The sequence below is a fragment of the Rhododendron vialii genome, chromosome 1a (genome assembly GCF_030253575.1).
Source record: "Rhododendron vialii isolate Sample 1 chromosome 1a, ASM3025357v1".
NCBI lineage: Eukaryota > Viridiplantae > Streptophyta > Magnoliopsida > Ericales > Ericaceae > Rhododendron > Rhododendron vialii.
The window spans coordinates 48,026,056-48,053,191 of record NC_080557.1 but is presented as its reverse complement, the minus strand read 5'-3'; the positions used below and the strand labels follow the sequence as shown (position 1 = coordinate 48,053,191).

General features: G+C 37.1%; 1 protein-coding gene and 2 long non-coding RNA genes across 4 annotated transcripts in view; 1 reads left to right on the top strand and 2 right to left on the bottom strand.

Moving 5' to 3' along the window:
* LOC131298413 (uncharacterized) overlaps positions 1-27,136 on the top strand; it is a 41,927-nt gene continuing 14,791 nt past the window's right edge. The window contains exons 1-4 of one of the 2 annotated variants that reach the window (XM_058323871.1): positions 1-155; positions 405-726; positions 901-1,053; positions 1,154-1,353. In XM_058323871.1, coding sequence (XP_058179854.1) covers positions 115-155; positions 405-726; positions 901-1,053; positions 1,154-1,336 — 699 coding nt within the window. In that variant the 5' untranslated portion in view covers positions 1-114 and the 3' untranslated portion in view covers positions 1,337-1,353. Of the gene's footprint in view, positions 156-404; positions 727-900; positions 1,054-1,153; positions 1,518-27,136 lie in introns of those variants that run through there. The other variant, XM_058323863.1, reaches the window with a different exon arrangement.
* Positions 11,371-13,816, bottom strand: LOC131298429 (uncharacterized). Its single transcript, XR_009190510.1, has 4 exons — positions 13,625-13,816; positions 13,472-13,531; positions 12,729-12,810; positions 11,371-11,622 (listed from the first exon to the last, which is right to left on the bottom strand). It is a non-coding gene; the product is annotated as an uncharacterized LOC131298429 (long non-coding RNA).
* LOC131298434 (uncharacterized) lies at positions 25,073-25,857 on the bottom strand. The gene is made up of 3 exons (XR_009190511.1): positions 25,668-25,857; positions 25,502-25,551; positions 25,073-25,412 (listed from the first exon to the last, which is right to left on the bottom strand). It is a non-coding gene; the product is annotated as an uncharacterized LOC131298434 (long non-coding RNA).

Genomic DNA, 27,136 nt, shown 5'->3' with positions numbered 1-27,136 from the left:
CCCTGCTCTTCCTTATCGCCTAGAGGCTATCGTAGATAGTAAATAAACCTAATACCCATCCCCTCTCCTCATCCCCTCTCCTCTCGAGTCGAAAGATCAATCCGGTGGCATCAGATGACCGCCAAGAGAACCGACGACCGCCCCACACAACCAAGGTACGACCTTCCCGTTTTCTTTTCAATTTTAGTTTTAATGCTATGTTTTGGCTTTTTCCAAGGGTTTGGTCCTTCAGATCTCTGTTAACAATAGTTGCAATTTTTTTGTGTGCCCAATACGAATATATAGATTTGCTACATGTAAACACTCCTCCCTTTCTCCCTGTCTTCATATAATTAGTTTGAGTTTTATTTCCACTGCTAGTAGTATTACCTCTAGATATACGAGATTATTTGAATTTCCTCTAGATCTACGAGAATGGGGTCTCGGAGGAAGGAGAAGCCATCTGCTGAAAAAGGAAAGGAGGAGGAGCCATCTGTTGAAAAAGGAGAGGATGAGCTATCTTCTGTTCAAAAAGGGAGGGAGGAGGTAGCGAATGAAGCACGAGAATTGATTAAGAGATGGCAACTCTCAGCACGCCAACGGGACTTGGAAGCAAAGTCGTCCAGCGATGTTGATCAACAAGAAGAAGGAGGAAAACCGAAGAAGAAGAGGAAGACGCCGGAAGAAAGACCCCGATTTTCATACCAAGAGAGGTGGGCTTACAAAAGGAGGCTCAAAGAGAGCGGGGTATGTATGTATGTATGATTGTATGGTACTTATCAACTCTATTTGATCTATCGTTCTGTATTCAACTTTTAGTATCTAAATGAATTACTCCATCTTCTTTCCTCTCCGCTTTGTTGTATATTTATGTATGTACATGTAGTTTAATGCTGATAGTAGAGCTGCATATACATACAGGGCTTTGATGTCGGGGATGTTCCCGATAATGTTGATCCTCGGCTGACACCCATTGCGCCGTATAAAGTCTTCGGCAGGCCGCATGCAGATATCAGATTGAAAAAGGTCGAAAAGTATTCCAAGTTAGCTCTTGACAAGTACAACAAGGATAACGTATGTGCGCTTAGGTTTCATTAAGACCCCGGCTCCTCCCCTCTTGTTTACTCATCTTTATTTGTGTTGTGTTTGACTTCTTTCTTTACTTGTATTGTAGAAAACCAAGTTCGAGTTTGGGAAGTTTCTCAAGGCGAACGTCACTACTTATAGTTGTCGGCTCTGGTATGTTACCTTTCAGAGCAAGCATATGCCTGGTTTTCGCCCTAAGAACTTCCAAGCTGTCGTGCATACTAATCAGTATGATGAGGGAGATGTCAAGCTTTGCAAGCGTGTTACATAATTCAAACTACTCGGAGGGTAATATTTTTTCCCAAATTATTTGGTTCTGTTTGTGGTGTTGTTTTGCTGATGGCTTTATGTACTACTCTACCTTCTATTTTTATTTTTATACTCAGTGCACTTCTCCTGGTTTGGATGGATGGATCCCATGGTTTTGTAATATATGACTTCCCCTTTCCTTTTCATCCTTGCAAAGTTATTGTTGGGTAATTGGGGTCTATATGAGGTCTTGTTGTTATGCGCTTGAATGTACCCGGCTGCTTTATTGCAAGTTGACTAAACCCTAGATTACTTTTTCCTAGGTACAGGATTTAAGTTAACAGTTCCTTATCCCAAACCATCTTTCTTCATACAACAAAATTTTTGTCCTGCAGAACTTGGCTACAGAGAAGATGATTGGCTCGGGTAAACAACGTGGTGATCTCTATTACATGGCACCTGGCTACAGAGAAGATGATTGGCTCGGGTAAACAACGTGGTGATCTCTATTACATGGCACCTTTGCAAAGGGAATCTGTTGCTTGTCATGCATCCAGTACACCTACCTTGTGGCACATGGGTCTTGGACATCCCTCACTTCCTTGTCTGTGGTTACATGACTTGAAAGTTGTTCAAGACAATCCAGCACCATTACATTGTGATAATCAAGTGGCGTTACATATAGCTGCAAACCCAGTTTTTCATGAGCGCACTAAACACATTGAGATAGATTGTCATATAGTCTGAGAGAAGTTGCAAGCCGGATTGATCAAGCCTTCTTATGTTCCTTCATGTATTCAGATGGTAAGACATTTTTACCAAAGCATTGGGAAAAGATAATTTTAACACTTTAAGTGGCAAGTTGGGACTTCACAACATTCACTCTCCAACTTGAGGGGGAGTGTTAGAGAATATATATTAGAATCTCATAGTATCCCGCTAATATAGTTTTCCTTTTCTTTACTTCCTAATTTAGGATTCTGTTTCCCTAAATTGTGGATCTCAGATTCTTTTTCTTGTAAACCTAGTCTTAGTCTTGTGTGTATATTTGTACTGATTATTGTGAATCAATATACAGTTTTCATTCTCTCCATGCAACAATTTTATTAGTCAGTAAACAACATGAATTAATTATTTTTCAAGTGATGCTTACAAAATGATTTTCTTGCTGAATGGTTCTAGAGGATTGATGCTCGACATTGATTATTGAACATGATATCTTGTCGTTTCATTTCTGTCACGGTCAACAATGATGCAACTACGTAGTTCTTGTGGACTCATAAGGATTGTTTTCTTCTCTCTCTCTCTAAAATCTTTATTCCTCTCTCCACACTTTTCTTCGGCTAGGGTTACCAGCTCTGTTTGTGTGTGTGTGTGTGTGTGTGTGTGTGTGTGGGGGGGGGGGGGAAGAGGCGCCGCCTCCTCCCTCCTCCCCTTGGGCCATCCACACCCCTCTCCCTAACAATTGTTTTTCGCCTTTCTCTTCAATGGTTTTGTGATCTCCTCTCTCAAGCCTTCGTCCTTCTTTGCTTTGTCGTCGTCCGTCGGTATTACTCTTGGGTGTATCTGGTTCTCGCTTAACAACAAGGTGCATTCGGCGGCTTGGGTTGGCAAGGTTCGCCCCTCTTGCCGGCTTTATCTTCTTGGATTGGTCGGATCTGCTTAACAACGAAGAGAGGTTTGGTGGCTGGCGTGGGTTCCCTGCTCCGGGCGATGAGTGGGTGGTGTCCAGCAGCGTCAAAACCGGATCTAGTGTCGCTAGGGTTGCACTGGCGGCTTGTGGCGGTGTTATGGTACTCTGATCGACAGCGGCTTAGGTCGTTTATGTGGGCCGGTTTTTGCGGTTTCTTGGCGGCCATTAACGGGTCATGTTCACACGATAGGGTGCGCGGCGGCACAAGCCGTCGGTGTCTCTCTGGTTGTGGTGGTGTCGGCTAAGTTAGGTGGCCGAACTTTTGGTGGTTGCCGCTGGATTGATGTAACTTTGGTTAGGGTTAGGTGTTTTTTTCTTTTGGTTGGGCTCAGTCCATCTTGTGTTTGGGCTCAGTCCATCTTGTGTTTGGGCTGGGCTATTTAAGTGTTTGGGCTTTGTCCCCCGGTTGTTTTTTGGGCTGCGTCCCATTGGGTGTTTTCTTCCAACCAAACATCCCTCTCCCCCATCTTCATGTGTGTCCTTCGTCAAGATTTTCCGAATAAATTTTTTGCCGATCAAAGAAAAAAAAACCTAAGTAGTTCTTGTATGCATGATTTGGAATATTTTGTTCAGCCTGTTGTGACTTGTGAGAGAAGTGTATCTTTTTTTGTGTGTTAGCAGGTGGAGTGATCTAATTTCGCTCTAGTATGAAAACAACTTTTCTATTGTTTTCTTCTCATCTGCTTGGTTTAGTTTTTTTCTATAGCGTTTTGCCTCCTTTATTGTCTCTTTGGTATGCTAACTTCTTGAAGGAATATTGTTGATGCGCTTCTCTCCAAGAAGCTGGAGAAATAGAACCCCAACGAAAGTTGACGTGTAAGAATGTCGCCTAGCATTGCGAAGCGAGAATGAGAATGCGATGATTGACATGCCAAGACCACGATTGGTCCGGTGTGAAAGTTGATGCGAGAGCGCAAAAATATGATTTCAAATAAGAGATTGCGGGTCTCTTTTGCCACAATGAAGTGGACTTTCAATTTGCTTCGATGATAAAAGTATTATATGACGAGTAGATGGTGGGAATGGAAAGATGAGATTTGTATTATTAAAAAGCTAATCGAAGTACATTACTGGAATGTAAAAACTAGAAATAAAACAACTAAAAAACTAAGGATAGAAGCGCTGGGCTTCTTGTTTATTTGGAGGGGGCTCTTTTCATCTTCATTTCCTTTATTTATAAGCTCCAACTTGCACAGAGAAGAGATAGAGAAGTCCGTTGGACTTGTTAGTCCATGTTCATGAACGGCACCCATGATCTCAAGTCATTGGGTTTGAAGGGTTCAGATGTCTTGAGCTTTGCTAAGTGTGGGGTGTGAGAAAGAGAAACCCAATAATTCAACTAACCCATATGCCACTTGGCAACTGATTATTGACCGGTCATTTTATGGTACAAACAAATATACAATGAATTATTTACTTTGTGAGTGTGGTGTTTGCGACATTGTCCTCGTAGATGAAATCGCAAGAGGTGTTAATACGAAACTAAAAATTTGGAAGGAATTATTAGAGTCAAAGAATTTTGGATAAGTAGAAGTAAAATTGAGTATATGATGTGCAAGTAAAACTAAGTATATGATGTGCAAGTTTAGTGGTACGAGCAGTGTGCTTGAAGAAAGAGCGATGATCCAAAATTAGGAGATACCAAAAAGTTAGGCTCAATCATTAGTAAAGATGGAGAGATTGCCGATGATATGACTTATAGAATCCAAGTGGGGTGGCTCAAGTGGAGCAACGCTACTGGTGTACTATTTGACAAGAGGGTACTCACAAATTAAATTGAAGAAAATTTTTTTGGAACTACTATAAGACCAGTGATGCTTTACGGGACAGAATGTTGGCCTATTAAGAAACTACAGGTAAGTAAGATGGGTGTAGCAAAAATGATGAGAATGTTGAGATGGATGTGTGATAATTAGACTAGACGAGACAGGTTTAGAAATAAAACAGTTCATCAGATGGTAGATGTAGCACTTATAGAGGAGAAGTTGAGTGAACATAGGCTAAAATGATTTAAATATGTCTACCGTAGACTAAGAGACACGGTAGTTAAAAGAATTACTATATTTACCCTTTCTAATGTAGACAAGTCAACATGCAATAGTCTTCAAGGAGAGCCCCCGTGCAAGTAATTGTCTAATCCAGTGGGACGGATCATGCAAGCAAATATATTCTAACATATAAAGAGATAGTACCAGTTTGGTGTCTTCCCTGTCATGTGTTTTTCTTTTCATAAATACCCTCTTACAAAACACTGATTTTTAAAAACCCCAGTGGGACACCGTAGGAGTGTCAAAGTAAAAATGCATCACCAACTGCCATACTCATGTTTTTTTATTACCCATACCCACGTTCGAATGCACTCCTTTTCCCTTCAACTGCTCCATCCCTTCATCTTCACCAGTTACTTTTAGTGAATAAGATTACCAAAAATCTGGCATAAAAAAGGAGAGAACTCAGAGCGACCATTTTGTGAAGGAGTATGCCAAATGTCATTCATTTCCATTATAGGTTTGTACTTTCCACAGTTATGTAGCTCTTTACTGTACTCATTCATTTCCTTGCAAACTTCTGACTTCGGTTTTCTATTCACACACACAAATACTGTCTTTTGGATTTTTTGAGAAATATAAACACACACACAGCGCATTTTAGTTTTTGTTTTCTTTCATTATATTTAACTTTCTTTTTTTAACAGTGGAAAATGTGCAAAAGATAACAGTGATATAATGTTTTTCATGCAAGTGACCCAAAAAATGCCGGACGACTGAAGGCATTTTGAGCCTTTCTTTCCCTTTATTTTTTTCCAGAGATTATGCTTCCATAAAACGAGTACTGCAATTTGTTTTCTTAAAACGGTTAATGCAATTGATGATTCTTAAAAATCAAGAGTTAAATTTGGTTTTTGGTGTCACATTTTATCAGATCTGCCACATGTCCTACTTTCTCATCTTTTTCTTACACATATTATTCTTTGTTAGGATTCATTCCATTACAGTTTAGAGTTAGGCTAAAAAAATCGGTCATAAAATGTCAAGCTTAGGTAATGTACACATAGTGATATGCACGGTAATGTATAGAAATGTATATACATGTCAATTGTTATTACTGTATATAAAAATTCAATAGAATTTTTGAGAGTTTAATTGTTGCTTATTTGTCACAATAGGTTAATACTTAATACTAGAGGTCGGGGCACACGATCCATGTGTAAGTCGGATTGAATAAAATTTGTGAAAAATCAAACAAACAAACGGTGAGCTATTATACAAACTAGATGCCGGGGCACACGCGATGTGTGTGCAAGTCGGATTTCACAATGTTTTTGTAAAAATGCTTCTCACTTATTGTTTGATCAAATTTTTACAAATGTTGTGAAAATTCGACTTGCACACGCATCGCGTGTACCCCGACCTTTAGTATATATTATGTCCAACACTGCACTAAGAGCTCACACTCACAAACCAAACCAAACTTCCTGCAGTAGTAGAAGTTTGGATCCCTGAGAGGCTTTGCATCAACAAATAAAAAGTAGATAAAAAAAACTATAGATAAAAGTAGTTGTTGATACAACTTGAAGGTCTTCCAAGATTCGCATCAATTATGTTTTGCCCTCTTCACCCTCTCTGACCTCCTCAGACCCATATCGGGAGTCGGATCTCTCTTCACCCTCTTGGACCTCCTTAGACCCGTATCGGGAACAGGATCTATTAAAAATCAAAAAATTATGATCATTTTAGATTGATATAACTACTATATTTATTTAAAAACAAATGCAATTAATTAACCTTGCACATATATTCCATCCATTTTTGCATAGGAAAAGCCATGCAAAAGATCTTTCGAAACCATCCTGAATCCTTTATTCCCCCAACCTGGGCCTTTCAAGTGTTTGTTGATGTAAAATTCCTTTCTGTCGGCCGAAATACTATATCCGACGATTAAAACTGCATGATAGTGTTCCTTTTGTCCTTTCTGTTCTACATCAAGGGCTTTCTCCAATATTTTCTGGTTGATTACATAAAATGTGTTAAGAAATTTATTAATTGTTACAAACAAAGGTTACATTGATTAAACAGAACTTACCCCATCTTCCTTGTAAGTGTCAAATGCATCGTACCAGGACATCTCACCGCATATTGGATGCTCCCGGATTTTCACACATATGGGTGTATTCCGGTCAATCATGCCTGGGTAAGTTTTGAGTACGTCCAATGTACAAGAAGGAGTTGGACCCGAAAAAGATCTGAAATACACCGGGATCGTAAACAAGGCAGCACCGCCAATGCCACCCACAGTAAGTTTTACACTCGTTTTGGCTCACTTAAAGACGAGCTCGGGCGCAAATTTTAAGCTCGTTTAATAAACTAGACGAGCTCGGACATGATGAAACTCGGCTCGTTTGCACCGAAATGATCTAATCTAATTTTATGCTTTTATTTTGTAAGGTTTCAAAAATAAAAATTAATGGCTACGTGGTTATAAATTCTGACAAGCCGCCACATTATGCGGAAGGCTATGAGTTTGAGGAGAAGAAAGATGTTTCTGATGATTTCATATGTGCGAAAATTCGGGAGCATCCGATATGCGGTGAGATGTCCTGGTACGATGCATTTGACACTTACAAGGAAGATGGTTAATCAATGTAACCTTTGTTTGTAACAATTAATAAATTTCTTAACACATTTTTATGTAATCAACCAGGGAATATTGGAGAAACCCCTTGATGCAGAACTGAAAGGACAAAAGGAACACTATCATGCATTTTAATCGTCGGATATGATATTTCGGCCGACAGAAAAGAATTTTACATCATCAAACACACGAAAGGCCCAGGTTGGGGGAAAAAAGGATTCGGGATGGTTTCGAAAGATCTTTTGCACAGCTTTTCTAATGCAAGAAATGGATGGAATATATGTGCAAAGGCTAATTAATTGCATTTGTTTTCAAATAAATACAGTAGTTATATCAATCTCAAATGATCATGATTTTTGGATTTTTAACAGATCTGACTCCCGATACGAGTCTAAGGAGGTCCAAGAGGGTGAAGAGGGATCCGGCTCCCGATACGGGTCTGAGGAGGTCAGAGAGGGTGAAGAGGGCAAAGCATAATTGATGCGAATCTTGGAAGACCTTCAAATTGTATCAACAACTACTTTTATCTATAGTTTTTTTTTATCTACTTTTTAATTGTTGATGCAAAGCCTCTCGGGGATCCAAACTTCTACTACTGCAGGAAGTTTGGTTTGGCTTGGTTTGTGAGTGTGAGCTCTTAGTGCATTGTTGGACATAATATATACTAGAGGTCGAGACACACGCAATGTGTGTGTAAGTCGAATTTTCACAATATTTGTGAAAATTTGATCAAACAATAAATGGGAAGCATTTTTACAAAAACGTTGTGAAAATCTGACTTGCACACGCGTTGTGTGTGCCCCGGTCTCTAGTTTGTATAATAGCTCACCGTTTGTTTGTTCGTTTTTTCACAAATTTTATCCAATTTGACTTACACATGGATCGTGTGCCCCGACCTCTAGTATTAAGTATTAACCTACTGTGACAAATAAGCAACAATTAAACTCGCAAAAATTCTATTGAATTTTTATATACAGTAATAACAATTGACATGTATATACATTTCTATACATTACCGTGCATATGACTATGTGTACATTACTAAAACTTGACGTTTTGACCGATTTTTTAGTCTAACTCTAAACTGTAACAGAATGAATCCTAACAAAGAATAATATATGTAAGAAAAAGATGAGAAAGTAGGACATGGCAAATTTGATAAAATGTGACACCAAAAACCAAATTTAACTCTTGATTTTTAAGAATCATCAATTGCATTAACCGTATTAAGAAAACAAATTGCAGTACTCGTTTTATGGAAGCATAATCTCTGGAAAAAAATAAAGGGAAGGAAAGAAAGGCTGAAAATGCCTTTAGTCGTCCGGCATTTTTTGGGTCACTTGCACGAAAAGCATTGTATCACTGTTATCCTTTGCACATTTTCCTCTGTTAAAAAGAAAAAATAATGAAAGAAAAAATAATGAAAGAAGACAAAAACTAAAATGCGCACCAACCATGAATTGAGAGAGAGATGGATGGGGGTGCATATTCCTAAAAAATCCAAAAGACAGTCTTTGTGCGTGTGTGAATAGAAAACCAAAGTTAGAAGTTTGCAAGGAAATGAATGAGTACAGTAAAGAGCTACATAACTGTGGAAAGTACAAACCTATAATGGAAATGAATGACATTTGGTAGACTCCTTCACAAAATGGTCGCTTTGAGTTCTCTCTTTTTTTTATGCCAGATTTTTTGACAACCTTATTTTGTGAAAGTAATTGGTGAAGATGAAGGGATGGAGCAGTTGAAGGAATAAGGGGTGTATTCGAACATGGGTATGGGTAATAAAAAAAAAAAGTGGGTATGGCAGTTGGTGATGCATTTTTACTTCGGCACCCCTACGGTGTCCCATGGGGGTTTTAAAAATCAATTTTGTAATAGGGTATTTATGGAAAGGAAAATACATGATAGGGGAGACACCAAACTGGTGCTTCCCCTTTGTATATTAGAATGGACTAATGCTAGTCCGTACCTACGGCACTACGCATCCCGGTTGGAAGGGGATGACAGTTATGTAATTTAGGTGAAAACCATAGGCACTTACCCGGGAAGTGAGAGGATGCACTACAGTCTTTGGATCAAATGAATCTAAGCCGTTCTAACAACTTGTCCATGCACCCTTTTGTTTTATAATAGAGATGATTCTATGAATAACTTCTCCTTCTTCTTTTGGACACGCATCAAACTAACTGATATGACAACTCTGTAACCATAGGGTGGTTTAATCCTAATTAACTTGAGTAATTAAGGTTTTATCTGTAGAACTATGTTATAAGTGAGCAGAAAAGGAGTTGTTATTGCTTCGAAATTATCGATCCCGAGGAAAATTAGAGGTCTATGATTATTCAGTTCATCATTCGATACACTATTTGTATCTAGCGCTCCTCCATATATGATTTGTATGTGGTTATAACTAAGAACTGTAAGATTTCGTAAGAAACCCTAAACCCAAGAACTCATGTCAAACTATTGAAGAAAATAAATATACCGGATGCGTACCTGTCGTCATGGAAGATGAAAACCTTAGTGCGTGGTTATTCGTCTTCTGCCTCCAAAACCCTTCTCTTAATCTTAACCTTAGTCTCGTACACGATGGGATGGTATGAGAAAAGAGGCTAGGGTTGGAGTGGGGACCTTGACCACCTATTTATAAGCCCTAGTTCCATCATAGCCCATCATAATAGATGAAATCATATTGGGCCCTTCAATTGGTCTCTACATATAAAATAAGCCCGTACCACTTAACGCACGTGATATGACCCAAATACGTGCTAATAGAGACGTGTCTATTACCCGGGTCACATTAATTGAACGATCACAACCTTATGGGTAATACCGACATCACTAAAGCCTTATTCGACAATAAACAATGTTTAATTTTATGATTTATATAGGCCCACAAACAAAAAATTGCTAACAAGAACATACACCATACGCGTTAAATTTTGCTGGACAACTATTCAATAGCGGCAATGGTGTCCGTTCTTTTTCTTTCTAAGAGAAAATTGTAAGATAAAATTTGTTGGACTAAATTAATTATTACTAAAATGCTACCTATTGCATGAAGTTTTTGCTATATATTGCAGGGTATGTGATGTATGCAGTCTTTATCTTGCAAGTGGAAAGACTATTTTAGCGACTCAAAATGTAGCTAGCAAGTCACGTTGGGACAACCTTACCATCGTGCAAGAGTTAGCAAATTACAATATCTTGGCATTTAAGGGATGATCAATGTTACATGCATGTTTTTTTCTGGAAAATAAAAGAAACATGCTGACAACAAGCAATTAGCAAAAACTTATTTACTCAAGTATATTTTGCCACTTCAAACAAAAAAACAAAAAAACAAGCAAGCAAGCAATGTATGTCTCAAAACATGGAATACAGAAACTTATTTATTAACGTGAATCAAACAATAATAACCCTCAATCGATCAATCCGAACTTCTTAACTACTTCTAATGTGAAGTATATAGTATGAGGTATTTAATTCTCATGGTCTCTTATGCTCCATTCGATTAGAGTAAAAATGATAGAAATTTCAAAAAAGAAAAAAAAAGAAAAAAAAAAGTTACTTTGGTTAGCTTGAAAATGGTAGATGAAAATAGATTTCATTACACTTTTTTGTTCTTTTACTTTTCTTTATTTCATTCTTTACTTTTCAGTATAAATTTACTTCCAATCAAACAGTCCCTTACCATTGTTTAGAACGGAAAAAAAACACTAAAAAGGTTGTGTTTCAAAATTGCTCTGATCACTCATGTAAATTTTTGGCTAACCCTAGAGTGTAGAATGTAATTAATGAGCAAAAGAGGGTTTATCATTGCGTCAATTAATTAAGCTTTATTTCTAAAAAACAATACCCAGGAAATTTCAAGTGCACATTTTGGACGAGCTGCTCTGTGCTCAGCCTCACAGGTGCCGTACCATCCTTCAACGCCTTCATAGAACTGATACACTCCAATGGTACAAGCATACCACACGTACCTGAAAAGCAGCATGCAATTGATTAGCATTAGTTACCATTAATTAGATAAAGTGATATTTTTTGAAACTGGCAAAAATATTATTAATGAGAAACTCGATGATAGGTACATCGAGAGAGATAAAGTGATATTACTGAAGATTTTATACTTTTTGAGTAGTGGGCTAATGTTTATTTCGAAAAAATGAAGTTAAATTACAGCATCGATCAAAATTTTCAAAAGAAACATTTGATTATATTGTGAAGAATCTACGTTTTAGTTATAAGCATTCGACATCAGTTTCAATTGATTTTGTATTTTTTGTTTTTGATCGGCAACAAAAATTTATTAATACTCGACAAAGGGTACATCGAGAAGGGAAAAGGGGGAGAGGAATCCAACCAAAGGTTAGAAGAAAAAAAAAATAGCCAGAGGGCCAAGCCCAACACTTAAAAGGGGCACCACCCAGCAACCCAATTAACCAAAACAGGTAATTACAACAAATTGACAATCTTACTAATCAAAAAATAATTTGACAATCTCGTATATTTTCTTCAATCATTGAACATTCATGATTCATTCACAATACCCCCGGCTCAATTGTTTTGTATGTTTATAGTACACTTCAAGTCAAGACCAGACCACCTTGAATACTCTGGTTGTGTTCTTATCAACTTATTTGTCCAAAACTTAATTTTGTATTTTTTAATTTTCTAAAGTATTTGTTTAGTTTTTTTATCGTAATTTTTAAGATTAATCGTTTTTCTCGACGAAGGAATACGCTAATTAGGGGACCATTAATTCCTTGCAATTAAGGTGAGCCCCATTAGTTCCTTCTAATCCAATCATATCACTAATCCTCCCAAACAAACAATCCCAAAATGGACAAATAGTCCAATCAAGCCTTAACCCAGTATGCAAATAATCATAGGACAATTAAAAAAAGAGAGGAACATGGGGGGCCATCCTTAAACTCTCTCTGTATCTCCCGTCTCAATTTCTATGCTACTAAAAACCAGAATCAAGAAAGAATTTAGAAAAATAGTAAAAGACTACGAGGATATAAGGAGTTTGCAGTGTCTCATTTTAACCCATAAAAAGAGTACTTGAAACTGAAATAAAACTTACCAGGACCTCCTTGATCATAAACATCAAGTAGAATATTTCGAGGGTCGTCTTCCCAATTGAAAGGAGGATCGAAAGCCATTAGCTGAAAAATAGAAAGAGGAAAAACAATTATATCGAATGAGCCCATTAGCTGAAAAAAAATAATGTTCATTCACTCATGGGTTAACTACAGCCGCATCTCAAAGCGAATCAAGCTCTCGTAATCGCTTATATATATATATGTTCATTCACACGTGCAGCGCGTATCGCACCACATATGCGTATATGCACATGTTCCCACGTATCAGGACGGACGGTTGGTTGAAGCAGGTGATAGCTTCGCGATCGATAGCCGGACCCATACTTCCAAGACCGAGATCCAGCCCCTCCCGCAGAACAATAGATATTAGATAGCATCTACATCTATTGGTAGTTAGTTCGGTAATAAGGCGTCTAGAGCACAAGAGCATCCTGCCAGAGAGCTAGGAGGGACGATAAGGTATGACGCCCCTTTTTGCCTTGAACAACCCCAGGGTTGGGACAAACCTAACTCAAAACTAGCTACTCAGATACGGGGAAGCTACAATATCAATGGACCTTATCCCTCGATCCCATCGTAAGCTCTTCTACTAGCAACTGCAAACTAAGGGGAAACCTAGCTGCTAGAACAAGGAGAGAACCCCACTACTTTCATAATCATATCCCACCCTCCGAAACCCACTATCAAACAGGGCCTAAAAGAATTTTAAAAAAAAATCACTTACATCGGGATTTGGTCTTCGCTGGTTATCTATATGTCTCTTTATGAATCTCTCTAGCTACCCCTGTATATTGACAAAAACGATTATGAAATGGAAAAGCTGAGAATCACACATCGATTTTGCTGATGTCCATTGCTCTACAAGAAAAAAAATCACTTACATCCGCATCGCCCTTCACTCTCTTTCTATATGTCTCTTTATGAATCTCACTCTAAAACCCCTGTATGACAAAAACGTTTAAGAAAGGGGAAAGCTGAGAATGGGGGCAAAGAAAGCGTGGGGTGAAGAAATCAAGAATATAGGAAATGATGATACAGTAGTGTAAGACTGTAAGAGCAAACCCTAAGAAATGGCTGGGCCTAGGGAGAGACACAAAAAAGGAATTTGTGATACTGCAAAATATAAAGTAGCTAATGTACCCCTCTCTCTCTCTCTCTATATATATATATATATATATATATATATATATATACGGGACGGTTCCGGAAACACTTAAAAAAAATTTTAAAAACCTCAAAGTGTCTCCGGAACCACCCGATATATATATATAATTATATATATTCTGTTGGAGGTCAGCCATTTTCCGTTGGAGGTGACGTGCTTGTGAGAGTGTGGGTGTATAACGTACCAGTGTGTTTGTTGAGTGTGATACTGGCAAATTTGAGACACGAATTGGGTTACGAGCTGACGTGGAGATTCTCTGATACCTTCTTAATTTTTGAGGAGCGCGGGACCCAAAAATACTCTCGACATAGAGTATAATAGAGAGAGAGGGAGGGAGAGAGCAAACGACAAGCAAAACAATCAATAAAATGTTGGCAGGAGATTTCCTTTTCATGCAAGTAATGATCTTTCAAATTGTCATTGCTAGTTTTTACTTTGGTAAAAGACAATGCATCAGAAAGCTTAATTAGAATTTGAAAGCCGGAGTATACAACCCCTATCAAATTCCCATAAAAATGATTCAACAATGGTACCATTGGACGTGTCATCACTATATTGGTAGAATGTGTTCTATTTGTCACGTAGTGAAGCATATTCTACTAATGCAATGATGACACCTCACATGGTACCATAAATATGATACTGAGACATGGTCATCATAACATTGTTGAAAATGATTAGCAATACAATTAGGAACATGGTAGATTTATTAAAAACAATTACCAATGCAATTAGGAAAATAAGGGTAGATATATAAATCTTTTACCGAAATTGACGCGTCCTTTGTCAATATATTCGCACCATATTAAAAAGGCTGACCACCAACGGAAAATTGATAATAATAATAAAAAGAACAGAAATGGATGGACCAGTTAGTTAAAGAAATTGAACTAGTATAGAAATTAAATGATGCAAAATGGTTTTTTCACATCCCTTTTAAGAAATTAACTACCCTTCACAACAATTTAGAATTGAAGATAATTTGACCAATTAGACAATCAATAAAAATAAAAAGTGAAAAAAGAAAAGAGTGTGGACTGTGTAGTTTATTTTCGGGGAAATTACAGTAAGCCCCCTTCAACTATACCTCGGTAACAAGTTGCCCCCTTCATCGTTTGACTCGGACACTTAACCCCCTTCATCTTTTATCGCGTGACACTTAACCCCGATATTTTATCTCGTGACACTTAACCCCCTTCATCTTTTATCATGTGAGCAGTACATGACCATATTAATGACAGATCGTGCCCTTATAAATACATAAGTGTTCCAAATTTCAATCCGTTTGAACCCGGGAAAAGATTTTTGTTTTCTGATCATGTTATCCTAAATGGTCATAATTAAATTTTGACTCTAGGACTTTGGTTGACTAGTCCTAAGAAATTCGTAGAATCAAATATCTCTTAAGGCTAATCAACGAAAGCCATAAAGTCAAATACCTCTTTATACCATTTATATATTTAAAAATATGGTTAAAAAATTAAGTGTTCCAAATTTCAATCCGTTTGAAATGGTGGAAAGATTTTAGTTTTTTGATCATTTTATCCTAAATGGTTATAGTTAAATTTTGACTTTATGGCTTTAGTTGATTAGTCCTAAGAGATATTTGATTCTACGAATTTCTTAGGACTAGTCAACCAAAGTCCTAGAGTCAAAATTTAATTATGACCATTTAGGATAACATGATCAGAAAACAAAAATCTTTTCCCGGGTTCAAACGGATTGAAATTTGGAACACTTATGTATTTATAAGGGCACGATCTGTCATTAATATGGTCATGTACTGCTCACATGATAAAAGATGAAGGGGGTTAAGTGTCACGAGATAAAATATCGGGGGTTAAGTGTTACGCGATAAAAGATGAAGGGGGTTAAGTGTCACGAGATAAAATATCGGGGGTTAAGTGTCACGCGATAAAAGATGAAGGGGGTTAAGTGTCCGAGTCAAACGATGAAGGGGGCAACTCGTTACCGAGGTATAGTTGAAGGGGGCTTACTGTAATTTCCCCTTTATTTTCCATAACAATACGCTGTCTTGAGAGAGAGAGAGAGAGAGAAGAAAAGGACAAGCAAAATAAGGCTTTTTGTTTCATTTCTTTATTTTTCTCTTGCAAGTAATGATCCTCCAAATCGTCCTTTTTGTTTTTTTGCTCAGCACCTCCTAGTCGTCCTTCCTGGTCTCCCCTGAACCCTGCCACTCTGACGCACAATTTCACACAGGGCTAGCTAGGGTTTTGCATGGGCCCAGAGATGTCTCCAAAACCCTAATTCTTGACTTTTTACAAGAATGGCTTCTTGCCCGTTACTCTCTCTCTCTCCTTTTCTTTTTTTTATTTTTTTATTTTATCACCTTGCCCGTTACTGTATTTTACTATTGTGCGTGGCCAAGTATTTTGTCTTTAGTTATCTCCTATAGTAAGCAACTTTTGGTTATAGACAAGATACGATTTTTTATTTTATCTCCCTATGGCCCTTATTTATATTTGGGTTATAGACAACTTTTGGTTACATTCACCTCAACCAACTCACAGAAAAAAAATACTCATTTTGGTTTCTTTCGTTGTTACTGTCTGTTTTACAACTATTCTAAGATCAAGTTTGTGAATGCAATGTCGAATAGCATTATTTTCCATTGGATGTAATTTTCTTTTCCTTTTCGTTTTCTTTTCTTGGCCTTTTACTTACCTCAATCTTTGTGGCATGTACTTGGTCTCTCTTATCGATGTACCATTTGTCGAATTTTTAATTAAATTTTTTATTGTCTATAAAAAAAATATTTCAGAAAAGACAAAGTTATTATAAAAATGTATGTGTATTTGTGTGTGGAATTGTTTTTGGTTTTAATGAACTTTCAGAAGGAAAAAAAATTCTATAACTTTTTCCATTCATATTTTCGAAAAACAATCCACAAACATTTGGCTTTTAGACCCCGCACAGCTATTGCGACCAATAAAGGAGCTCAAAATTTTGCACCTTATGTCCCCGCAAACCTTATTAATTACTCCCTTCGTCCAGTCGTAAGTGTCCTATATGGGAATCTAATTTTGTAAGGTTTCAAAATCATTGATAGCATCACATCCAAACACACACTCACATGAAAGATGGATCTGGTATGCCCTAGAGGTGTCTAGTGTGTGCATGCCGGGACTCACACCTTAACGGAAAGAAAAATGATTTCGGCAGTACTCCACTTTTTTATGATGACACTCCATATCTTGCCTCTTAATGTAAAAATTATATATAACAAAGCGTACTAAAAAATGAATTTTGGAGTGCCATCATATAAAAAATGAAGTACCAAAATTATTTTTGGAAATAAAGACTTCAGCCTTCACCATAATAAATACAGCAGCTGGCAGTCATACACCTCCCTCCGGGTCAAATTTTGTCAACTTGTGATCATTTTAGCAAGTCGCAGAACTGAGGTATTTTTATTTTTTTGGGTAAATCGCAGCACTTAGAGTTTTCTCTCTCCTCTAACATATCTCGATTTTTCCAACACCAAAGCCTTTTTCTGTCTCTGTCTTTCTTGTCTTCACTCCATAATCTCTCTCCAAAAATGATACTCATGCAATAATTCAAACATAATAACTTACACAATTTCTCACATACATATGAACTCCACACACAGACCCACACATAGTAATGTGTATGGAGCCCACATGTATGTAAAATATTGTGTAAATTATTATATTTAAATTGTTATATGAGTAAAATTGTTGATCTCTCTCTGTCACTTCTAGGCGAGGAAACAGAGAAATAGAAAATAAAAAATGGTGTAGTAAATTATAGTACTCGGAAGTCGGAACCTCTCTCCATGTGAAGGGATTGCATTATACTACGGCTTCGTTCCGGAACTCATTTTAAGTACTTATTTTTTAAAAAGGTAATTTCAAGCTCAAAAATAATGTGTCTACACAAATAACTTTTCTAGCAATATAGATCTTATTTGATAGATCTTATTGAGATCTTTTATACAATGTAAAAAAAATAAAATAATAATTTTTCATTTACATTATTTTTGAGTTTAAAAATATGAAATAAGTACTTATTTTTTAAGAAGGTATTCTAAAACGGAGCCTGTATCAAATACATTCGCGCGGGATATTCAAATTTTCAGATGGGTTTGAGAGAGAGAGTAGTACGGTATTTTATAGTAGAAAAGGTCAAAGACAAAGAGACACATTTAACGGAATTTTTCTATTTTTGGAAGGTTCATAACGGAAGTTTTCTCTCCGTTTAGCCTTACTGGGTTATGCTTTGATTTGTTGGGGTGTTGTTGAGCTCTGATTGGTTTTACGGGGTTGCCACGCGGCTTTTTCCTGCCCCTCTCAGGTTTTTTTCCTGTTTCTACCCTCTATTGCTCGTTCGAGGTACCGTAAATTAGGGATGAGTATCGTGTTGTGTCATTTTGTGTTTGTATTAGAATTTTCTCAGTCTTAATCCGATTTGTTTAACTTTTCGTGTTATCGTGTCGTGCCGTATTTGTGTTTCGTGTAAGGAATAACCGACCCTAACCCATTAACTTCGTGTCGGATTTGTGTTGTGTTATCATGTCCTTTCATAAATTCTCGTATCGTGTCGTGTTATCTCGTATTCGTGTCAGAATTATCTCAATCCTAACCCGACCTATTTAGTTTTTCGTGTTATTGTGTCGTGTCATATTTGTTTCGTGTTAGAAATAACTGACTTTAACCCGCTAACTTAGTATTGTGTTCCCGTGTCGTGTCAAAAATTTCCAGCCGTACCGTAAATTAGAGTAGTAGTTTTACATGAGATAAACATAAATTTTATAAACAAATCTAGTAAACAAGTTAAGCCAAAAGTCACTGCTGATTGATTTTGCCACTCTTTTTTCTCAATGGCACTTTTTTTTTTTTATAAAACAAATCATTTAATAGAAACATGAAGAGAAGTGCCTTTAGAGAAATAGAACCGTCAAAATCAATTCCCACCCCATTTATCCTTACGTTGTGTTTTTTTTTGTGTTTTTTTTATCAGTAAAGAAATTTTTTATTAATCGATGAACCGAAGTTACAAAGATTAAAGGAAAACGAGAAAAAACGGCATCACAACCTATGACCTACATCTCAACTATGTTGGTGCCTAAGACAAGGACAATCATATGCCTCCCGCAACCCGAGGAAAGGGATGTTGGCGAGAAGCCAACCACACAAACAAGAAACGAAAACCACAGAACAAGCATGTTAAAGCTACCAATCTCAACAACATTTCAGAATACTCAAAAGCCGTGAACCTCAGCAAACCAATCTCAAGAACATTTCAGAATTCACTTGAGATTTGGCAGCACAAAGAAGTGTTGCAAAGCATCCAAAAGCCTTGATTTATATCCACTAAAACTGTAGAAACCAACTAATAGACAGCTGGACTCATCAAAGTAGACACTCATCAAATATCTTGTAATATCTCTCCCTTCTCTCTAACTTTCTCTCTCTAAAAACCAGCTCTTAGGGTTTCGGCTTGGGGGAGGAGCGGCACCTCCCCCCCTCCCCTCTCTCCACCCACTCGCCTCCTCCCTCCTCCTCCGTCCTGTGTCGCCTCCCCGGTGGTGGGTTTGTGAAGTGCAACCGGCGAAAGGGTCACAGCCAGTGGCTGTTTCGGCCCGTTTTCGGTTTGGTTTCGTCCAAATCCTCTCTAATTTGGAAAGCAGAGGTCATCGGTGGTGATTTGGGCCAATAACGCTGTGGGTGAGTTTGGGGTTTTGTTTTAGTTTTGTCTCCGGCTTGTTCCGATTCTACCGGCTGGTTTCCCTAGTCCGGCTATGTTTCCGGTCTGGGGTTCCCCAGATCTGGAGGGTGTGGTGGTGGGCGAATAAGCCTAGGTTAGTTTTTTGTTTTTTGCTATGTTTTTCTCCATTTCCGGAGTATGGCTGTTCATCTTCACCGGTGAAATGGGTTGCGTCGGTGCGGTGCGGTGCGGTCTGTGGCAGTGGTGCAGTCGGCGCCTATTCTGGTTTTGGAGCAGATTTCATCCGTGCTTAGAGCTATGGTTTGAGCTGGGCATCCCTTTGAGCTCTGCTACTAAAATCGGAGACAGGTTCATTACCCCTGCATTTATGTATGGTCTGCCTTCGGCAGAATGTGCTTAGGAGCCTCTTTGTGGATGTGCTTCGTGTCTAGGTTTTAGTAGTTTTGGTTCTTTCCTATATTTTCTGATGAAATCGTTGTAGCCTTTGGGCTTTTACCTTCGGGTATTGTGGAATGAATTGACTGTTCAAAAGAAAAAAAAAACTAATAGACAGCTGCATCGCTAATGATAGGGCCAAAATGGACAATACACAAAGCAACCCGGCAAATGAGGTAACTTGACCCATTGATTTCCAAATTAGCTCATTAAAGCCCGTTTCGTTTTTTTTTTTTTTAAAAAGGTAATTTTAAGCTTAAATATAATGAAAATGAAAAATAATTTTTAAATTTTTTTGCACCGTTTAAAAGATCTCATTAACAAGATCCATATTGATAAAAAAAATTATTTGTGTAAACACATAATTTTGAGCTTGAAATTACTTTCTTTTTCTAAAACTTCCTTTTTGTTGAAACTGGAACGAGACCTAATTTGATCAAGATTTTATACAAGTATGAAGCAACTCCACTTAAATTTTTTTTTCTTCTTTTCCCACGAGAATTGCACTCAGGCTTAGAGCATTTCCATTGTAATAAGTAAATCGGTGTGGATAAGCAAATTTAACAACAATGCTCAAAAAACACCCCACATTATAATAAGCAAAGTTGTAGAGTAATAAACAAAGTTACAAATCTTTTAGCAAATAACCAAATTTCACTTATTCCACAATCAAACTTAACAACTTTTATCAATAAGCACTACAAGAAAAAACACCATTCCCGATTAACAGTTTAGTCGGCAAAATGTAGGAATTTAGTCGGCAATAGTCATTCCCGACTAAAAAATTTAGTCGGGGTATTGCGGTCGGCAAAGGTAATCACCGACTAAAACACATTTAGTCGGAAAATTGTTGTTTTTGCCGACTAATTATTTAGTCGGCCAATATGAATTATTTTCGACAAAGTATTTAGTCGGAAAAATTATTTAGTCGGAAAATATTTGATAAATTACCGACTAATTATTTAGTCGGCAAATATTTGATAAATTACCGACTAATTATTTAGTCGGTAAATATTTAATAAATTCGGCAAATATTGCATAAATTACCGACTAATTATTTAGTCGGAAAATGTTATATAAATTACCGACTAAATATTTAGTCGGCAAATGTTTAATAAATCACGGAAAATATTTGACAAATTACCGACTAATTATTTAGTCGGAAAATGTTATATAAATTGCCGACTAATTATTTAGTCGGCAAATGTTTAATAAATCACTGAAAATATTTGACAAATTACCGACTAATTATTTAGTCGGAAAATGTGTAATAAATTGCCGACTAATTATTTAGTCGGGAAATGTAACATTTGTTTTAAATATAATATTACAAATTTTAAAATTAATTCTAAAATCTGCTGAGATTTTTTTTTTGTGATTCACAATAAATTAAATTGAACATCTATTCACCAATATACTGTAATCAAGTATTGAAATTCAAGAACAATTCATTCATAATTTCCATAAATAAAAGGTGTTCACAAAATACTTAACATACGGTATCCGAATTCGCAAAAGTACAAAATAATGAAAATCGTACCACAAAAGTGCTACCATCAAACATATCATATCCATGCCCTAGAGCGCAAAATAATACAAAAGTTCAACAAAACTAAATTACGGTAGAATCCACGGTAAAAATCCAACTTTTTCATATATATAGTCCTTAACGAGATGCCAGATACTTCAATATCTGTGGAAAGAACAAAACACAATAATTAGACCCAAAATCGAGATCTTTCTTCTAATAGCTATTAGCTGAAAATAATCTAAAAGCAGAAACAAAAAAATTCATTCATTCCAAAATCAGTAAGAAAGTCTCAGAAAATTAATTACCCAGAAGGCAAAAACTTCCAAATTTTACACATGAAATAGTTTACACTTAGAACACCTGGTTGTCCATGGCCTCTGGAATCAACATGATAATGCAAGTAAGTAAGCCAACTCGCAACAATTTAGCATTCAGACCATAATGGAAAACCGAGGAGTAGAATTTGTTATTGGTAACTTGATTCTCGCAAAATAGGAACTGAAATTAGAATTGCAAGTCTTTTCAGACCACGTGATCTCAATCAAAAACACATCTTCACTCATTCCAGTATAAGTTGGAATGTTGAGACATAACTAATAGAATGCTTAGCTTTAAGTATAACAAACTTTAGCATCTCAAGTACCTCACAGTCAACCATCTTTGGAATACAAATTATAATCCAAGGCATGTACCATTAGCTAGTCATGAACTCATGATTATGAGCAACAAGCCAAAAAGAAAGAGCGCCAAGCTGATGTGAATACTGGTAATCACCAGCCTATAGGCAGTGTGACATGTTCATAAAACCAGCCCAAAAAGGAATGCACCTAATAAAAAAAAACAGCATGAGTTGTTCCTCTTCCATTAGCATATCAGTGCTAATATAGGATTTAATGAGTGGAAGACAGAATTATTGCTAAAGGAAAATTGTAAAACAACTACAGTTCTTGGCTCTGTGTATGCTACAATGACACTAAGCTTGCATTGCATAGTCTCACTGCTTGGTTGGAGACTTTTGCACACATGCAGCACAAGATGGAACCATGTCACAAGAGTCCAATAATGCTTAGCTTAGCATACACGAGCACGCAAACAAACTACTACTACTACTACTCCGTAGATTTGCCTTGCTTCTCGTCCAAAAAAAAAAAAAAAGAAAAAGAAAAAGAAGAAGAATGGGAGTGAATTGATAAAGGGAGTATCACTTCTCTCGCTTTGTGAAATTTACTATTCCAATCATTAATGCCCATGATTATTTACTTACCAGCTACACCAGTAAACATAAAAAGGGATAAGAAAGAGCTAAGAAAAATGGGAGAAGCAGTCAATACTACCGAGAAAACAGAGCAAGAGAGATGCTGCTCTCTGGAAAGCAGGGGAAAAAGAAACGTGAAATGACGAATTTTTATCATCAACATGCCGACCATGTAATTTTCTGGTAATTTTACAGCAGATGCCTCTGTGTGTGTAGCTTATGCTGTAAAAATTTCAGAATTTTCTGATAAGTGTGGAAAAAGATAAAAATCATAAACCGAGCTGCTCTCAGATTCGCATATGTGCTGACAGCACAGACACATCTTGAAGAAACGGTCATATCTTCTAGCTCGGGTATCGGTTTTACAAACCGTTTCTTGATTCTAAAACTAGACTTACATACCTTTCTGAATATGTAAGGTTTGTGCCTTAGTTCCTTTTAGGCAAAATCAGTTTTTGTTCCGAAGTTGATGGTTTGGTAATTCTGGAATTCTGGGCAGCTTTTGGAGTTGTGTTTTTCATCAAATTTATCATAGTTGATTGTGTTACTGACTATGGGTTCACATGAGTCTTAAACATTGATCAATTGGTGATGTTTTGGTGTTGGAATCATTGGAAAATATTGAGTAGGTGATTTTTAATGAGCTTTCGACCGCAGCCTGTTCTGCTAGAAACTGTGATTTCTGCTTTAATTGTGTAACTTCTATTGAGCGTATTTTGTCATTTGGGCTCTGATTAGGGCAAATTTAATTGTGCCCGGTGATTGGCTTTTATGCCTTAAGTTATTGGCTTTGTGCCCGGTGATTGGTTTAATGCCAAAAGGCTTTTATGCTTTAAATTATTGGTTGTGTGCCCGATGTTGCTTTTAATTGCTTGGTTTACTGGTTGACAAGTTGAGATTATCTTTTAGCTATATCTTTAACATGGAATTGCATCCATGTCTCATAAACACTCCCGGATTCCATTTTAGAATCTAGTTTTGCAGGCGTTTTAAATATCCACTGCTGATCGTCGTGTGGACACCCTCGCTTAGGGTAGCGCTTTGGGGAGGTTGGACTAGTTTTGGCAAAATATTGTAGATAGAGATGTAGTTGCAGCCTATGTTAATATCTAGTTTATTGTATAATTGATATTTTTTCTTGAGACTTCCGCTATGTTTGTAGGAACGATATGTTTTGCGTTATCAATAAAATGACTGTTGATTAACTTAATTTCTAGAACTTCAATCTTAGGATTGGATTGGTAGTTGATGTTGCACCCTCACATCGGTTTGGGCTCATTTGAGTGCTGGCCGGGGTGGGGTGTGACACTTATTAAAACGTCTCTCTCGTTTGGTAACTTCAAATACTTTCTTCTTTTTTATTAGCAAAAAAAATTATTAACCAAAGGAAATGAGTCAAGTAGAATGATTAAAAGGACCATGCAAGCGGAGGACTATGTTGGCACATATGTCAAGGACATTCAGAAGCCTCTTATAATCTCAAAGGAAGAAGGATAGCAAGATACCAACCTAAAACCTAAAGAGGAGCAAAAACATTCTTGTCCAAAACATAAAAACATAACAACTTACAATCCTAGAAACATGCCAGAGTCAACACTGAGATACAAAAGCATAAGTAATAGCAGCAGCTAGCTAAAAGGATGGCCTAAGCTTGCATGATTGTTAGCACTAGCATACAAGGATGGCCTAACAACAGAAGCAAAAAAAACATACGAGATCATTGCATTCAAGGTATTTCACTCTCAGAGCTCTGGCCATCTGATTCTTCTTCTTGACTATTATTGCATAAATCATAATGGTTCTAGCTGGTTGTATTGTTATTGCAGGTTCCTAGCACAGAGATTGACAAATCCACTCCCAAGTTCTTCTCACGAGGATTACTAGTTTACCAAAAAAAAAACTAGTTGCATGTAGATTGAAAGCAAAACATAAAAGTAGCAATGCAAATGTAATTCCCAGAACTAATCAAGTTAGCACTCAAAATCCAAATCTCAGTACGAGATTATCCTAGCATTATTGCTATTTTATAATCTTGAAACTCCAAAAAATCTTTAAAAACACACCTATAAATTGGCAGCTATAAAGAGCAAAGTTTCGTCCACACGCCCTAGTATCATCTATTCATGCATCTACTCTTCGAGAATCTTGACTCTATATCATCCCCTATTCATGCATCTACTCTTCGAGAATCTTGACTCTATATCATCAACGCCCTTAAATTTTAACCCAATTTCTTTTGAATCCCACATAATACTCCACGATCTTTAAACCCGTTTTAATTTTCATGTGATAGTTATCTTCTTTAATTTCACTCAATCTCAAAATGCACAATAACGAATGACTCAGGTCTCACATTTACTCTCAGAGTCACCATAACAAAAGTGAAAAAACCAAATACAGCAATAATGCATTTTCTTCTTCTCCACCTTCAACCCTCCCAGGGTTTCAATTCTTTCGAAACCCCGTTCATCCTGTCACTGCAACAAAAACACCCAACAGAGCATCGTCCGCTTCTCCAACCCAAAATTCAACCAATTTCAGCAAATGGGTCGCCGATTTTCGATCCAAATCTTGCAATTTCGCATTGAAAATTAAGGGACAAAATTAATTCACATTGAAAACGAGTTTTTTCGAGTTGAAAAGATGGAACCCTATTTACCTTATCAAAGCTCCGTTCTCGGTAGAAGGGAGAAGTTTTGATTCTCTGAACTGCACAGTAGATTTTGAATGTGAAAAATTCTATAGCCACCATTGCAATACCCTTGCAGGAAACGAGAGAGAGAGAGAGAGAGAGAGAGAGAGAGAGAGAGAGTTAAGAGGTAGACCTGAGATGTGAAGGCACGGCCGGACTCCTCCACGCTCAAATTCACTTCTTCTTAAGGGGAGAGCCGGAGAGGGAGGCGGTGATGGCAGGGGTCAGGTGTGGAAACTGAGATGGTAACGGTGGGCGGCGAGAGAGAGCTGGGTAAATGACGAAGTGAGGCGCAGGGGGGAATGTAAGGGGGGGTTTAGATCAGGTGTGGAAAACGGTGTCGGGAAGTAAAAACCCCGCCTTTTTTTTTCGTGAAAATTGAAATCCGCGGAATTTTAATCTTCTCCGACCAAAATTGATTTGATCGGCAAATGTCTTATTCCAGAATTTAGGAAGAAATATTTAGTGTGCTCTAATTGAGTCAATATTGCATAAAAACTCTAAAATTTATCACCATGGATGTTTTTACAATGCTCAATCCGAATCGTTAGAATTTTACATCCTATCGATTATAGCATTGCCACCAAAATCGGAGATCTTTTAATATCAGCAACCACGTGATTGGAAGACTTCTGCTGCGTCGAGAATCATTAAAGTCTTATAGCACACCACCCGAGTCCCACTTGTGGTATTTTGTCGCGATCAGAAGCATCTATTTTTTTATTGATTATAGGTTCAATCATTCTTACCCAAATTATAGTTGATCACTTTTCGTTAGACAATTGATCAAATGAAAAATGCTACGTTTCTAATGAGTTCATGTCTCGATAAAGGAACTTTTTTAAACCTGATCGAATCGCAAATTTACAAGAATGAGCTAACCAACAAGTACAACAATATCAACGGTATCGATCATCACGATTGTCTCACGATCATGTGGCTACTGCAACAATGAATACAACACAAGACTTAGTTGGCTATATCAAGTATATTAGAAGTTTAGATTTTAAAGCTAGATGCCAAGTCATTTTTTATATTGCTCCATCTGAACCGTTAGGATTTAACGTTTTACTGATTATAGTATTACCACCAAAATCAGAGATCATTTAATACCACCCGCCGTGTGATCGAAAGACATTTAATGCATTCAGAGGCGTTTTAAGTGTTACAGTGTACTTCTCGACTCCGCCTGAGGTCTTTTCTGGCAATCGAAACCATCTATCTTTGAGGTAATACAAAATAGATCATTCGTACTAAGAATGAAGTTTACCGTATATGGATAGACACTAGATCAACCAACAAAATTCTTCTTATTTTGAAATTTGTGTGTCGATGAAGAGCTTTCTGAACCCGCTCGAGCCAAACTTTCATGAGAATCTTTTGATTACGAAGGGAAAAAAAAAAAGAAGAACGGTTTCGATCGAAAAGTTTGCGTAGTGCTCAATGTATTCGGAACAAATATTGATATCTTAACCGATTGGCAAAAAAATTAATTTCCTTTATTGATTTTTTTAAGGAAAATTTTTGTCCCGAGCCAAACTATTGCTTTGTCAAAAATCGTGGTCAATGTACCCCGACTAAATATAATTTTAGCTGGCATTT